General features: G+C 36.2%; 2 protein-coding genes across 3 annotated transcripts; one reads left to right on the top strand and one right to left on the bottom strand.

Annotated features, from left to right (window-relative positions):
* Window positions 1–20: 20 nt before the first annotated feature.
* Window positions 21–1,222, bottom strand: LOC123675252 (cyclin-Q). 2 transcript variants are annotated; one of them, XM_045610607.1, is made up of 3 exons: window positions 1,032–1,222; window positions 732–937; window positions 21–649 (listed from the first exon to the last, which is right to left on the bottom strand). In XM_045610607.1, the coding sequence occupies exons 2-3, from the start codon at window positions 930–932 to the stop codon at window positions 113–115; spliced, it is 738 nt and encodes a 245-aa protein (XP_045466563.1). In that variant the 5' UTR covers window positions 933–937; window positions 1,032–1,222; the 3' UTR covers window positions 21–112. The 2 variants fall into 2 exon arrangements, with proteins under 2 accessions (XP_045466563.1, XP_045466558.1); XM_045610602.1 differs by having other exon boundaries at window positions 732–961; window positions 1,032–1,221.
* A 299-nt stretch (window positions 1,223–1,521) lies between these two features.
* Window positions 1,522–17,452, top strand: LOC123675207 (cAMP-dependent protein kinase type II regulatory subunit). Its single transcript, XM_045610529.1, has 6 exons — window positions 1,522–2,151; window positions 2,207–2,452; window positions 8,491–8,770; window positions 10,272–10,601; window positions 12,552–12,742; window positions 13,145–17,452. The coding sequence occupies exons 2-6, from the start codon at window positions 2,239–2,241 to the stop codon at window positions 13,273–13,275; spliced, it is 1,146 nt and encodes a 381-aa protein (XP_045466485.1). The 5' UTR covers window positions 1,522–2,151; window positions 2,207–2,238; the 3' UTR covers window positions 13,276–17,452.
* The last annotated feature ends 224 nt before the right edge of the window (window positions 17,453–17,676 follow it).

Raw genomic sequence — 17,676 nt, 5'->3', positions numbered from 1 at the left:
CCAATAAAATAAAGAAAATGTACCAAAGGAAATACTGCATATATTTTCAATATGAATTCATGTACAAATGTTCATAAAATAAAATCACATAAACAAAACTTTTTACTTCAACTCAAGCCGATTCCGGTTCTCTGTTATAAGTTTCCATTATTTTTTCCATGATTTCCCAATTTTTATCCTTCTGCAAGTCCTTGCAGAATATGGTAAACCATGTCTCGTCATTTTCTTCAATCAGTGGTAGTCTTATGCCAAGTACTTGCAAAGCTAAGGAAATACAAGCGATGGCAATGTGTTGTGGTTCGTACTCCAAAATACTGGGATCATGATGGAAATCTTGTAAGAAAGCCGCTGAAGTTCTCGCCAAAGGTGATGAGTTCCAGGCTTCTTTTCCAACCCAACTTTCTAACGATTTGAGGTAGTGTAACATGTATTTATGTGGGTGAACTATTGAAACTTCAAATTTTAGAACTCTCATCAACAACAACTCTGTCTGAACAATGCCATCCCTCATGCTCCAATATTCTTCCCCAATTTCTAATGGAGTACTTCCTCTATGCAGTGTGTTATGAGCTACATTTATTATATCTCTGATTTTAAGTGGGTCGTCTTTTACCTTCCCAGCTAAGTATAGAGATGATGCTGCAATCAACTGAATAATAATATTTAAAGCATTGTTAATCTCAAGTAATGATAAATATTGAAACAAACAAATAATGGGCATATATACTTACAAAACAATCATAATTCGTGTGGTCGACTGACTTGAAGAACCTATGCATTAATACAGCTGCTGTAGCAAGTGTTAAAGGTTGTGCATGTAATTTTATACCACATTCGAATATGAATCTTGCTGGAGTAAAACCTCTATCGAAATCTAAATTACGGTAGTCTATAACTGGAGCTTTTCTTTCCTTTCCTCTCTGCAATTCCATCACATCTATAACGTCCTTCATTATAGAATCTTAAAACATATTGGGTACATTATTTTAATGCAATGACTGAAAACAATGCATTTTTGGACCTATACATACCGGTAAATTATATTTATAACTTCACAATGAACAGGTCTTAAAGTTATATAGATTTGCCCCCTAATATATTAGCAAATATTGAACAACAATTGAAATTATCGTCTAAATCTAAACAATTATCTACCACTTCTTTATGGATGGTAAACGAAAGTCTAATAGAAAATCGTGTTTATTGAAATGTCAAAGTGAGGCCACAGAATAGAAGAAAAATGTCTATTCAGAGGTGACTGGTGAGACATAGAATTATTACATATTGCTATCATTTGAGAATTGGATTAATCTCAAAACTTCTTTGGGAACCTTCTATTAGATCAAATAATTCTATATTTATCCAAATAAGTTCGTACTACCCGATTAAAATAAAAATAACAGCCCAAACAAATCAATATTATACAATTTAGAAAGCACAGAAAATTATATCTTTTTTTCTTTTATTTTTGCTCCATAGAAAAGTAAAAGTATTGTTATCAAATTGGAAAATCATTGGAAAACCTGATAAAAGAAACCTATTCACTACTATTTTTTTAGTGAATGTAATAAAAAATTAGTTTATAGGAAAATACCGATCAGTTTAAATGATAAAACGTTTGGCATTACTGAGTTTTGAACTCTGAAACCGGCTGGTACTTATCCCGCCGATAGACGTCTGGGTCTCGTCTGATGAACGTTCGGCGCATACGAATTTTGTCTAATAGCCACCCTGTCAAATTTTAATTCCTCGATGAAATATCTTCCAGCGGGTTTTTGATCCTGATAGAAATTTCGTTATTTGTTGCCAAATGCCTCGTTTCCAAGATTGCTGTGAATAGTGAACCGCATTCGGAAAAGTGAAAATTGAGTTCATACTGCACGACCTACTTATTTTCTAGGAAAGTAGTCCTTTGATTCTAATCGTCCATTTTATCACAGGGCTTGCCTGGGAAACTCAACGTGACTCAATTCGAGAAAAGGAACATTGCCGTGTGATATCTAAACAATTGAAAGTTGTTAGGCTTTGACAGGTTTAGCAAATATGAGTAGAAATCTAATAAATTATTGCAATTAATGACAATTCTCTAGTGCTAAGCAGTTAATTTGCTGATAAAACCAATCGAGTTATTCACTTAATTATTCAGTTGTGGTAAGCTCTACCTTATTTTCGTTGAAATAAGTTAGTTATTTTGGTATATTGGCAGATAAATTCATTGTGCACTATACGTCTTGAGACATGAGCCGCCCTGGACAGAGGATCCAAGTACCAGATGATCTTCGTGAAGTATTACTTGAATTCACAATAAGTTATCTATTAGAACAGCCAGGAGATGTTGTTGAGTTTGCTGCTGAATACTTCAGTAGACTGAGGGAGACCAGAACAACTGCTCTATTGTACGAAGGAGCAGCAATATCTCCTGATGAAGAATCTACCATGTCTCGAGAAGAAGGTAAAGTCAGTTTCCTCTTACAAAAGCTTAGAAAGATTTCATCCCAATCCACTAACATTCGAGAGGGTTTGACAGTTTTATTGTAGGTATTCATTCATGTTTAATGCACATTTATTTTCAGCCAAAAAACTCAAAGTCAAACATTAAATCAAGATTTTTTGGACCATGCTTAGCACTTGTTAAATTAATAAACGTGTATTATTTCTCATGAAAGTCAATAAAAAATTGGAAAATTTGTGCATGGTAATTACTTTTGTCAGCTTCAGAAAGACAACTGTTGATTTTATGTCATATGACCTCAAGCATATTCACTTGAAATATTTGAATACTGTCTGAATACCTAGAATTGTGCTTCAATACTGTTGATAATTGTTGACCTAGCAGGCCAATTATTTTTTTAGTATAAAGTGCAGAAACTGCAACTCTCATTACGAAAGCCAGATGGAGTATTTCTCCTTTTAAATTCATTCAGTAATTGTTGTTTTTATTGAGAATGATCTCTAGCTAAGTTAGGTAACTTGCCAATATATCCTTCATTAATTTTTCAGGTCTCCTTCCAATTTGGTCGATAAAAATAAAAATATTTGAGTGCGATTCCTTATCTCTATGTCGTTATTTTATGGTCAATTTGGCCTCATTTGATTTGGCATTAAATTGGAGATCTGAGAATCGAATCGGACGATCCTTAGCGTATAAATGCCATTCAAATACCGCGGTTGATCGAGATGTAAATACTCTGTCCGGCATACAATAAATCGTAAAATTTTTTAGACAAACAAACGTATTTGGAATTGATGGCGGTCGTGTGTACACAAGAGTTTCGAAACATTTTCAACGTATCTTCACAGAATTTCAAACAGTTGAATAGGGTCACGTACGAGGGTCGCACGGAAAGTTTTCGGGATTCGTGATTATCGAATAATTACGGTATAAAAAATCCACAAAAAGTGCTCAGTTGAAGATTGAATAGACGTAGACATTTAAGGAAGATATAATAAAGTATATAGGCAAAAAAGGTATATTATTAAAAATGCAAAAAAGCTATTGAAACCCGTATACATCATACTTGTATTCACGTGATGTGCAACGAACTGGATTGGGCAAACAAATGGTGACATGAATTTAAAGGAATGCATTTTCTTCCCTTTGCGTTTAATGTTTCCTAAATAAAATCAATTTTCCCTATAGGGAGGTCGTTGAAACTAGGGGCAAGATTAATTGCACAGCCAACTGATGTACAAAACAGGCATTTTTGTTCAGCTTGAGCTCGAATTATTGTCCACAGTTGAAAAACAACTCGAATATACAGAAGAAATTGCAATACAGATAAGAACCACCCTCAAATTGAATTTTAGCTTTGACAGGTCTCTCGACTGCCTAATAATGAGAATGTAATGAATCAAAGTACATAATCGTTACGCTATTAAATAATAAAAATAGTTATTTTTAATTCAAATGAAGAAGGCATCGATTCTTTCACGAGTTCAAAAACAAGCCACGAAGTGTCGAATTTTAGAATGAACGAGTACGAGTGTTAGAATGAGTCTTCTGTACGAGTATCATACATTATTTCCTCCAATTCATTGAATTTTTATAGAAATTAATTGGATATTTCTATGAATACATATAGTTTAGTGATTTTTGCATTGAAAAATTTTGGTTGACATAACTGTTTTCACTATCAAAAATTTGACAGATAATAGATAAATCCGTGACAGGAGAGTACCGAGTAGGTACCAACATAATAATGAAATATAACCATGAAATCTGTGTGGAACTGGGATATTCCCGATTTTGTTCTACAAGGTGTGGCAGAATGAACAGATTTGCCACATAATGATTAGGCCAATTAAAAAGTCCCCGGTCTGATGCACAGATGGCGGTGCTAGTATTAAATCCATATGATTTTTAGTTAGTACCAACCTTCAAACGATACGTGTCAAAATTTGACAGCAGTCCGACCATGAGTTTGGGAGATATTGCGTTGTGAGTGTAGCTACTATTGTTATTTGAAAAAAGATGTAAAAAATTGCGTGTGTAGATAAAATATTGCTTTTTGAAAGGAAAAAATACAGTTGAAGCAAAATCTTGGATTGATGAAGAGTTTCCGGGGTATGCTAAGTTTAAACATGGTGAAATGAGCACCGAAGGCGACGAACGCAGTGGATGCCCAAAAGAGGCTGTCACCGAGGAAAAAATCAAATAGTTCACAAAATAATTTTGAATGACCGTAAAGTGAAGTTGATCGAGATAACAGACATTGTGAAGATATCATCTGAACGTGTACATCATATCAGTTACGAATATTTGTACATGAGAAAGCTGTGTGCAAAATGGGTGCCGCGCGAGCTCACAATCGATCTAAAGCAACAACTTGTTAATGATTCTGAGCAGTGTTTGAAGCTATTCAAGTACAATAAACCTGAATTTTTGCGACAATGGATGAAACATGGCTCCATCATTTCACTCGGGAGTCCAATCGACAGTCATGTGTGGACTGCACACGATGAACCGAATCCAAAGCGAGGAAAAACACAACAGTCAGCTGGCAAGGATATGGCATCAGTATTTTGGAATGCGCAAGGTATAATATTCATTGATTACCTCCAAAAGGGCCAGACCATCAACAGCGATTATTATATAGCGTTATCAAATCGTTTAAAGGATGAAATCGTTAAAAAACGGCCCCATTTGAAGAAAAAAAGGTGCTGTTTCATCAAGACAATGCGTCGTATCACAAATCAATGGCAACAATGGCAAAATTGTATGAATTGGGCTTCGAATTGCTTCTGCATCCACCGTATTCGCCAGATCTGGCCCCCAGCGACTTTTTCCTGTTCTCAGACCTCAAAAGAATGCTCGCTGGAAAGAAATTTAGCGCCAATGAAGAAGTAATCGACGAAACTGGGGCCTATTTAGAAGCGAAATACAAATCTTACTACAAAAATTGTATCGAAAAGTTGGAAGATCGCTATTATCGCTGTATCGCCCTCGAAGGCAACTATGTTGAATAATAAAATCGAATTTTGCCGAAAAAATGTGTTTTACTGTGGTAGACTTCTCAATTGCCCTGTTAGTCATCACAACTAGGTATCTAATTTTTAATTTTTCCATATGTCTGTTTCCAAATATAAAAAAAAGAATCAAATCATACGTCGTTCAAAACTTTCTCTGCTAAGTGCATAATATTTGATACAAAAATCGTTCACCATACCTCTACCAAAGTTCCTAATTGGAATTAATAAATTAATAGGTACACGACTAACACGGCAAAAAGTTAAATATGCCAACTTAATTCAATAATTCATAGTTCTCGCATATTAGGCATGAATAATTCATAAGAATGTACACAAAAAAAAATTACGTACTCCTGGTACACATTAGAAGTCTACTAAGTACGATCATTTAGCAACAAATCCACTAATAAACCATTAATTGATATTCCTGCCGCGATCATTATCCATTCCCGCATCTAGAGGGCCTCGTTAAATGTCCGCAATTCGTATTCTTACAATTTTTTTTTTTCGTCGATGGAATTGCGTAATTTCCTCGATCGTAAATTTTTGGCTTTTACTGCCGAAGCGAGAGCGAAAATGATGGTACAACGGAGACAAGACTCGTTTCAATGTCGATTATTTTTAGAACGACAATTGATACACGCCGACTTGGACCTCTGAATGGTCCCGTCCGCGGCGGATTTTCGTACGTGCGAATTTTCAGACGTTGTTTTTTTTTTGCGCGCGCGATACGTAACGATGTCGTTATCTGACGTGGCGAGTTAATTATTGGAAGTATTGACACATATTTTATTTTGAGTTGGTACGTCTGTATCGACCATGTGAAGTCATTTTTATGACATGTTAGGTTAGAAGAAGAAGAAAATTGATGACGTATTCTCTTATTGTAGTCAATACGCTCTATTAGTGTGACGTCACACACCGCCATTTTTGGTTCTCCTGTCAGTGTTTGGAATCCAAACAAACAAATTGTCATTCAAATTAGTACGGTGTCGTTGAAGAAATTGGCTTATTTTCATAAATAAGAGTATTTGAGGAGCGATTTCAGTATTAATTGATAGACAGAAGGAACGAGGTTGATACCAGCAAGTTTGAATCCTGTATCATTCCCCAGATTTTGTAAAAAGCCGTGTTTATTAGTTGAACTTCAAGTTCGAACTTACTGGCATTAATCTCGTTCCTTCTGTCTATCAATTAATGGTAAAATCGTTACTTAAATATTCTTATTTATCAAAATAAGCCAATTTCTTCAACGACAACGTACTAATTTGAATGACAATTTGTTTGTTTGGATTCCGAACACTGACAGAAGAACCAAAAATGGCGGTTTATGACGTCACACTAAAATTGTAACCAGGCCCACTAGAGAATGTTATAATTAAAATTAAGAGATATTTCAATGAATTAAGAGGAAAATTATTCTGCCAGACGTAACAAATTTTATCAAAATTGTACCAGTAGAACGCGAGATATTGAAGTCCCGGGTATTTCACGTTTGCGCAGCCGTAAACCAACTGTAGATATTTGTATGGGACCATCTACGACCCAAAAATGGATATCCATACCGAATTTCATCAAAATCAGATAGAAATCAGAGAAATTAAAGCTGTGCCGATCAAGCTTAGGTCATTTTCAATGCTTGTACTACATAGGCGTACAACTTTGCTTCCGCCGTTTTTTTTTTCTTCGAAATTCGAGGCTTTATTGTAGAAAACTGGTTATACATTAATATTTCAAAGTATTGTCCATCGCTGATCACTACTTCGTCCCATTTTTCGGGCAGCGTACGAATCCCGCGTTGAAAAAACTGGTCATATTTTGAAGCGATCCACGAATCGATCCAACTTTTTACGGCGGTTGGGGTAGGACTTCCCATTTCAAAGTTTCCAAGCATTACATGATCACTTTCGCAACATGGGGTCGAGCATTGTCATGCTGTAGAATTACTTCATCATGTCTCTCATTGTATTGCAGCCGTTTTTGGTTTCAATGCTCGGCTCAAACGCATTAATTGCGTTCGATAACGATCGCCTGTGATTGTTTCAGGCGGTTTTAACAACTCATAATACACTACGCCAAGCTGGTCCCACCAAATACTGAGCATGACCTTGGCACCGTGAATATTCGGTTTGGCTGTCGACGTGGAAGCATGGCCGGGATATCCCCATGATTTTCTGCGCTTGGGATTATAGTAATGAACCCATTTTTTTGTGTCCAGTCACAATGCGATGCAGAAATTCTTTCCGTCTTTGCCTTGCAAGCAGCTGTTCACAAGCAAACAAACGCCGTTCAGCATCTCTCGACTTAAACTCGTAAGGCACCCGATTTCCTTGTTTTTGAATCATTCCCATGACTTTCAGCCGTTTTGAAATGGCTTGTTCGTCACTCCCAATGATCCTGCCAATTCTTGTTGCGTTTGACACGAGTTTTGATGAAGTAATGCCTCCAATTCTTCATCTTCGAAAACCTTTTCTCCTTCACCGCCATGCTGCTTTCGACGTCAAAATCACCGTTTTTGAAGCGTTGAAATCACTCTCGGCACGTTCTTTCACTAATAGCGGCCTCACCATAGTTATTTGAGAGCATTCGTTGGTCCTCAGCCACAGATTTCTTCATATTAAAGCAGAAAATTAGAACCTCACGCAAATAACGGGAATTTGGCTCGTAAGCTGACATTATCAATCGAGAATAACTTTATGATGCAGACACAAATCGACTAATATTTCGTTGGCGTTATGTTTACAAATATCTAAGTATGACATCTACGATCTATTCATTTCGACTAGCACTTACCGGTACAGCCATCTATTGCAAAACGACGGAAACCAAGTTGTACACCTAATACTTTGACCCCTAAAATAACCTTGTAACATTGAAATTAGGAATCTATTCGAATACTGAGAGGATCCCATAAAATATAAACGTTATACCCCAATCAATAGTGCAGAAAGGATCGATATTCTTGTCAGTAAAATATCCTTACCGTTCTTGATACTCAATGCACCACTATCTCCCTTTCAGAACCACCGATATCCAGATTTTCTTCGCGTCGCAAGTCGGTCTTCGCGGAGGCCTACGACCCTGAAGAGGACGAGGACGAGGGTGAGAAACTGGTGTATCCGAAGTCGGACGAACAGAGGTCCAGACTGGCCGAGGCGGTACGTAACATCCTGCTCTTCCGCTCCCTGGACAAGGAGCAGATGCAGGACGTTCTGGACGCCATGTTCGAGAGGAAGGTGGAGGACGGAGAGACAGTCATCACCCAAGGAGACGACGGCGATAACTTCTACGTCATCGAGCAGTAAGTGGTTGCTCTTGGGTTTCTTAAATTCCGTAGAAGTTATAGGTTATATCCCTCCTGCGTTGTTGAACGCCATGTGGCGCATTGACACGCCAATTAAATTGCCTCTGTCTGTTCACTTGGTTGGGTTTTGCGGTACTGATGAGCTCTAAGAAAAGCGAAACTCTGCTCACCTCCAATGGCACTGTGTTTACCTCGTGATCTAGACTTTTTCCAGTCCGATATTTTGTTTTATTCGATGATCTAAAAATACGTAGATATCTACTGAAGTGATATTACCCAAATCTATAGAAATCATTATCAGCGACAACGTTATTGTTTTCTACAGAAACTAAAAGTTGCTATCTAAATAGCGCATAGAGGGAGCCTGATGGACTCCAACATAAGAGTGAGACGTATGATGTTTACAACTCATGATGGTGGCTCTACCGATGTTCTGATTGGTGCAACGTACTGTACCATTCAATGCTATTGGTTGAAATTCAATCTTCTCTCCTTCTTCCCTCCTTCATCGTCAGATGGCAGAAGGCTCTTTTTAATGTAGGAGTCAATATTCTTCAATGCATTTACTTATTATTAGATCATTGGTTATAGCTAACAGGGTTGAACTATGATAAAATAACTTTCAGGAACTGAAGATAAAAGCTCAAGTAATCTTTAGTGGCCACCGCAAATATCTATGAAGCAGTTCAAATTACGATAAATATACGTTTTTTCTAGAAACGTTAACACCTTGTAGCTCAGAAGTTAAAAGGTTTAGGACATAGGTTTATAGAAACTACTGTATACAGGTGTTCCTAAATTGGAGATACAAGCGAAAATGTCTACCATATCCTATGAATATTGACCCGCTAACGCTTTGTTTTCGATATACAAGGTAGCATCTTTGGCATAGATATTCCAATTCAAAGTTTTCATCATGTGATATGCCAATTTTGAATGCAAATCTACAGGGTGATAAAATGTTTTCTGGAACAGTGCCCGCTTCTTTCCTGCAGAATTTTTTTTTGTGGGCCTCTGGTAGTTTGGAAAATATAAAAATAAATTTAATATAAAAATAAACTTTGATCCAATACTACACTTTTTGATTTATTTTAGTTTTGTCGTATCTGCTACCGATTTTTAGGAAAAAATTCAAACAATTCTTTAGTAATCCTCAGGAAAATACAAATTATTATAAAGATCCAGTTAGTAAGCTGCGATCAAATTTAAGTTTTGGTGTTTATTTACCAACGAAGATAATATTCATCACAAACAAGTAGAGCTACAAAAAACGCTTCGTTTACAAAAGCGTTTGCAGGCCCATATACTTCTTCTCTTCAAATTATCCAATGAATCTTACATTTTCCTTTGTACTTCCAAGTTAGCATCGCCTTATATTCTGATCGTCGCCGCTCTACCCAGTATTGCGTAGCGTGTGGCGCCATCTGACGGACATGCAAAGAGTCACAAGTATCAAGTACTACATTTCGAAAAACTAACCAATCCCGTCTATTTGCAGCGGCATCTTCCACGCCCTGGTTGGAGAACCGGGCCAGGAGCCAAAGCACATACACACCTACGAGCACAGCGGCAGCTTCGGCGAGCTGGCCCTGCTCTACAACATGCCCAGGGCCGCCACCATCAAGGCGGTCACGGACGGCGCCCTCTGGGCCATGGACCGGCAGACTTTCAGACGTATCTTGCTCAAGTCGGCGTTCAAGAAGAGGAAGATGTACGAGTCGCTCATAGAGAGCGTCCCGATGCTCAGCACCCTGCAGCCCTACGAGAGGATGAACCTGGCCGACGCGCTTGCGCCGAGGGTTTGCACGCCCGGAGAGAGGATCATCAGGTTGGTGGCACTTGTCCGTTTTTAAGATTGGCGGGAAAAAATCGTAACGTAAGGAAAAAGCGTGCGAGTATTGAGAAGTGGTCATTGTGCGGATCTGGTTGTTTAAAGATACGTGCATAGTGAGCAAATAACAGATAAATTCGTGACAGAAGAATTCCGACTACCAACATATGCACTGCGCAAAAAAATTAACGCACATTCTGAAAATCTCAATTTTAATAAAAGTTAACTCTACATTGACTTTATAACTTATTTTTTATGTTCTCTCGGGAAGATTTTGAACGAAACAAACACACATTAAATGAAAGAAAAATTCAGAATTTCACCGAATCTTATGTGAAAGAAGAGAAATAAACAATTTTCAAAATACTGGAATGCTGATAAGTGATTTAATACTTGGTATTTCCACCCCTTGCTTTAATTACAGCTCGGCAACGACGGTTCATACTCAAAATGAGTGATCTTAAAATGTTCTGATCTAATCCTTCCCAGATTTCTCTGAGTTGGATTCCTAAGTCATTAAGAGTAGCTGGATGATTTTCTGAACTTCTCAGCCTTCTATTGAGGTTGTCCCAAACCTGCTCAAACGGATTGAGATCTGGACTTCTTGCTGGCCATTCCATTCGAGAGACTTCAACCTCTTCAAGGTACTCCTGAACGATGCGCGCACGATGGGGTCTGGCATTATCGTCCATAAAAATGAAATTTTCACCAATGTATGAGGCAAATGGCACTACATGCCCTTCAAGAATATTCCTCATATTCCTATCAGCATTCATAGCTCCATTATCAACGACCACTAGGTCTGTGCGAGCAGTCAAAGATATTCCACTTTTATGTGGACGTCTGTATACAAGGAACGTCGATCACAATGGTAGAGGCAGAATCTAGACTCATCTGTGAAGAGAACTCTTTCCCAATGGATATGCTCTCTCGCAAAATCCAAACGCGCCCTTCGATGGGTTGGGATAAGAGCTGGGCCTCTTGCCGCGACACGGGGCCTTAAATCATATTCTCTGAGGCGATTTCTTATTATCTGAGTGCTAATTTGCACCCCATGAGTTTGCTCAAGGTGATTTTGAAGGAGGCGAGCGGTTGCAAACCGTTGTCTCAACGAAGAAACTCTCAAGTAACGTTCTTGAATGGCAGTTGTTACCCGTGGTCTACCCTGTCCTGGTCTTCGGACATTCATACCTGTCTCCCTGAATCGCTGCAACATTCTGGACACACTTGTATGGGAAACTCCAAACCTTTCTGCAATTCTTGTGTATGTCCACCCTTCTCGCAAAACTACCGCTTGGGCACATTCCACTTGGGTCAAATTGCGTGTTTCGCGTTGCATAGCGATCGAGTGTAGGAAATCAAACGAAAGAAAAACTATTGATCACTAGAACTGATTTCAGAATGGAGCCAATACATTCAAAATCTGATAATTTCATCTTTTTTTATTCTGCTGCTGAGAAAAAACATCTGTATTGAAGAAAAACGTTGAAAGTGGATAACATATGCATGCATAATTCTGATAAAAATAATTATCGTTGAGAATACCTTCAGTTGTAGAATAAATTTGGGATTTCCATAATGTGCGTTAATTTTTTTGCGCAGTGTAATAATGAAATATAACCATGAAATCACTGAGATTTTCCCGTACGCTTTTGTTCGCAGAATGAACGGATTTTGCCACAGAATAAGAGAAAAATGCATTCTTCGACAGCGAGAATCGGTAGGACGTGCTCCTTAATATCTTCATTACCGTGCCTTTTAGTGTAACGAAAATAAAATTCTTCATATTAATTCACGTTTAGAGCTCACAAAATGATGTGAGGAGCTTAGTTCCTCGACTGCAATTTTTTTTTTAACACAGTATGTACGGGAACGAAAAATATGGGTCCCCGTACAGTTCCTTGTGGTACGCCATATTTCATTATGGAAATCATGAATTAATTTCAGACAAGGAGACGCTGCTGACGGGATGTACTTTGTTGAGCTGGGAGTTGTGGTCATCAAGGTTTACGATGACAGTGGCAAGGAAGTAGAGATAAATAGAATCAACAAAGGTGGTTATTTTGGAGAACTTGCTCTGGTTACCCATAGACCTAGAGCCGCTTCAGCGTACGCAGAAGGAGATGTCAAGTTAGCATGTGAGTAGAGATTGATACCTAATTTATTTCGTTTTCTTTCCATGTGAGTTATTTATGATAAATATCCTCTTACAGTTTTAACCTAACATAACCTAGGATTGTTTAGTATGTTCCTCATTTTGGTTACTTATGACCAATATCCTCTACAATAGGCTAGATGACACTATTAAAGAATCCAAGAGCATTATATGTATGTCCAGAAAGGATTCTAAAGAATGGTTTCATTGCCTTGAGACTTGAATTCATTGTAAAAATAAGGCTTTTTTGGAAATAGTAGATATATTCCTTCATTATAAGAGGTGATTTCAAGATCTGTCATCTAGCCTATTCTAATCTAACCTAACCTATAGTTGTGATGTGTACTTCTCTTTGTGGTAACTTACAAGAGATATCCTATTGCAGTTCTAGATGTGGAGGCGTTCGAGAGATTACTGGGGCCATGTATGCAACTGATGAAGCGCAATATCAATGATTACGAAGAACAATTGCTCAAAATATTTGGCTCAAAGCAAAACATGCGAGATATCCGATGAAGTGGGAAAACGTCCCACAAAACTCCTGTGGTTCAGAAAATCCCCCTTTTATGTTAATTTTCAAAATGGAATTTAAACGTTGCACATCTCTGGTGTTTGCACCGTGGATGTGCACGATAGTAGATACCTAAGTCAAATAACAAAAAAAAAAGTACACACAAAGAAAAAGCGCCAAAAAAATTTACGGGGTGGAAGTTCGCTAGTCATGTGTATATAAACATATATAAATATATAAATACAAAACAAATATTATATTGATGAACACGAACCGAACGCTTTGTTGTAATGTCATTCCTGGATTGTTGGGACTACGTTGTGTCGATGTATGGAGGAGCCCCCCTTACTGCTGGACAGTGTGTGTGTAATCCTCCCTCACTTATAATTGTGCGCCATTGTGTACTCAGTCGCATGTTGTGTCATATTTCCAAATCACCGATAAGTGGCTATTCCCTCTTTGATGTTGGATAATTGTTTTGTTTTTTTATTTAATTCCAAAGTTACTGTGTTCTTTTTTACGTGTTTGTTTTGAACAGTTATTTATTTCGCCGAAACCTTCAGACTTGATCAATTCTTCTTATTCACACCTCGAAAATTACATTTTAGCTATTAAAGTTATCATTGTGACTATTTGTCGTTTATTAGTGAATTAGGAACGGCAGAATACATGTATAATTTTTTTTCGAGATTTTAATTGTTATGGACTCCGATCAGTTGTTATATTTTGCACCAGAAAAATTGAAGGGTGATGCGTGTGTGCCTTTTCAAAAAATATCCAGTAATTTGGTCGAGTATGATAGTAATCGGTGAGGAATAAAAAAAAAATTGTGGTTGTCGGAATGACAATTTGATATCGAGACACGAATTGCTTCAAGTAGGATTTTGTAGAGCACCAAGGCATTCATCACTGAGAATCCCTTCAAGGTTCCACCTAGACGTACTACGTTCTAGTAGTTAAAAAAAAAATTATTGTATTTTATTAGGATAGGGCTTTGGGATATTCAAATCTAGGTTCAGGTCATGAAATTGTTTTTTTTTTTTTGTTTTGTAAATTTAGAACAAACACGTGAAAACATTATGTTAACTGTAATTCTAGGATCTTACGGCAAGTACCTAACTTGGCTAATGCGCAAAGTTAACGATCAACTTTTCCGAACTTCAAATATCTCTGTACTGAATGTGAATAGTTAGTTTACATATTAAGCATTATTCTGTCCATTGTTTTTAGTTTTCTGTTCAATTTTATCAATTTTACAAATTTGTACTAGTACAAATAATAGAGTTTATTTTTCATTTATTTATTTACTTTGTTGTTTTATTGTTACAATGAGATATGTGTAAGAGATTTGAGTTTTCTCTTCTCTCCGAAAATTTTTATAGTGTTTAGTTTACTGTTGAAACATTAACTTTTTTTATTGGTATTGAGTGATTCGGATTGTTATCGAACAACTTAAGATAAATTTCAGCCAGCGGTCAGTGTTGATTCAGTTCCTATCGAAGGAATTTTTATCTTCCAAAAATTTCTTCGGTTTTTTGCTCAATATATAGTGCCAGAACTTGTTAAATACGCTTTCTTCATAATTTTTTCATTAAATGGAAAAATAGTCTATTTGACAGTATAAATATGTTTTCCCATTCAATGACATCCTCATAGATTGGACTTCTGAGAACGATAATTATGAATTTGAAGAAAAAAAGTATGAATACTATTTAATAATAAGTTTAATACCTTCATCGAAGTGATCTTCACAAAAGAAAACGGTTGAATCAGTAATGAAAACAAACACTTTAATATATGGCACTTAATTGTTTTTGGTTCCAATTGACGTCACTGATGACGTCATGTTGAGCGAAATTGCATTTTTTGCGTCCTCTGGGTTTTACTCATTTGATTGCCATTTTTTTCGAGAAATATTTATATGTGCCTAAGGAACATCACTAAATAATTTGAAAAACTTGTCAAATAGCCTATCATTTTGTTCAAACATTTCCATAATAAGTGATAAAAAGAATTATTTCAGCTTTTGCAGAAATACAAGATGTAATAACTATTTTATGTTTTATATTTATATTTGCTATTCTTGCTGAAATTTTTAATACTGGGGGTGGGATTGTATTTTTATATTAATAGCAGAAAAGTATGTAAATATGCTATCGAGGACTTGATAGAAAAAAATATTTTCTGATATAGATGAAATGTAAAGATTGAGGTTAGGTATTTCTATCAAGTAACGGCCAATTCATTCCAATTATCTCGAATCACTCAATAGTTAGGTTGTTTACAGCATATTTATTTAATTTATTATAATGCTTTTACGATTTATTTGCTCATTTTCAATTTGTTCCTTGAGATTGTACCCGCAGCACTGAAAATCTCATTCAAATGAAGAAAGGCTGAATCTTAGCAGTAACAATTCAATAATCAAGTTTCATCTTACGCATGGATTTTTCTCTTTAGAGGTTTAATGCGAAAAGACTAAATGTTCATAATCGATTGAACTCCAATGGAAATTTTGAAAGTACTTGCAGTGTTACTCATATCACATAATTAAGGTTAAGGTGCAGTATTCAATAACAGTCTTATTTTTAAGATGAGTATTATATTTCCGGAGGAATTTGTTAGGCCCATTTTAGGTTTAGAGGCTAGAGGGATATATTTTAGAAAGGGGACGAAAGTGGGCTTGTTTTGGAAATTACAGGGTAATAATCATACTAGAACGCTGAAGTAAGCATGCTCTTGTCCATGGGATTTTTCAATTAGTGTTTCGACAACAAAGTCATCATAAGGTTGGTAAAATACAAAAACATGTAAAATGGTTATGGTACTGCCCATTCTTCACACTTCTGTTAATCAAAATAAGTTGAATCGTTATTGAGCAAATCATCATCCTCTAAACGTTTTTTGAAAAATTTTTAAAAGTTTTTAACTTTATTAATAATCTGTGTTTTCTGATGACAACTTTGTTGTCAAAAGCTAATCAAAAAAAGTGTGGTTACTTCAGTCATCAAGTATAGAACCGAGTCCAAAAAGAACTCGATTTATTCCATATTTTTAGATTATACTTTGAATTATTTTGTAACCACCTGTGAGTGAACACTAGCTCTTCGGAAAGGTTAATCGAAGATCAGTTTTGGATATAAACTGAGTTTAAGTAGTTTTCCCAGAGTATTAGAAACTTCCAGGGTCTTACAACTTCCTCTTGAATAAATGTTAGATAATAAATAGATGTGGTCTTAAGTAGGGGCTTGTCTGTTAACTGTTCTCAAAAAAAATGTAGTTCACTGGTTTTATGTGTTGTTTGTAAATTTGGATGTTTATTGTAACGATTACATCTTTCCCTTCAACCGATAGCACAATTCATATTAAACGCTTAAAAAAAATAGTTATAAAAGACTAGTCACTACAATACATTTATACTTGATCTTGAGTTTTACGGAATTGAAGATGGTAGATTTTTCGAATTAAAAAGACTGCCTCGATATTTCAAATTGACGAATTTATTTTCTGGCATATTGTAATAGTTGAAACTTCCATGGATATATTGCCCCCATATTTTAGGAGCTGTGAAAAAAATTATATAGGCACAATTGACGATTGAACTTTGTTAGTTCAATTGATTGTTAATCAGGTTATTCAGACTTCATCGTGGATAAAATGAAAATTACTCAAGTTCGGAGTAAGTCTCGATTGCTGGTAAATGAAGAGATTTTTTTAAGTGGCTCATGATGACTCTCAATAACCCGATAAATGTTAGCACAATTAGTAATGTAATAAAGTGGTCATTCAAATTGTCACAAATATTGAAAAGATTAGGTTCACATATCACAACAACCGAAGTAATTTCTTACTGGACCAAATGAAATCGGTGATAAAATTTAAATCTATCCATTAAGATTTTTTTTTTGTATATGTATTGTTTATTGTAAGTCCAGGTAGTTGCCCTGAAAGCTTTGAATTGTGCTTTTTCTATCATAGGACTCCACACTTGATAATTGCCTTTTACTATACATACCTATTATACAGATATTTTAGAATCTCATCTATTTATTCACTGGAAGAAATTGTTGAAATTAAATGTTGCCATTTCACAAAATGCCATATTCTAAACTTACAGAGCTAAATAAATCTTCTTATAATGTACTGCTTCCACAAATATGACTAAATGAGCTTATTGAATAACCCTGCTTTATTTATTTATACATCCTCTACCTATTTTTTTCACGAATGTATGTAGTTTCGAGTAAACATTTTTTGACATTTGACTCCAATATTAGAGAGAGAGAGAAAGAATGAACCTCATGTCACTTGACCACAAAGGAGGGGATAGATGTTCGAATATCAGCCAATGAAGGGGATGCAAAATCACACGATCTAAAATGGTTCAATTATTCAATGAACGATTC

This window comes from Harmonia axyridis, chromosome 1 (assembly GCF_914767665.1).
Source record: "Harmonia axyridis chromosome 1, icHarAxyr1.1, whole genome shotgun sequence".
Lineage (NCBI taxonomy): Eukaryota > Metazoa > Arthropoda > Insecta > Coleoptera > Coccinellidae > Harmonia > Harmonia axyridis.
This window is presented reverse-complemented; position numbering and strand designations above follow the sequence as displayed.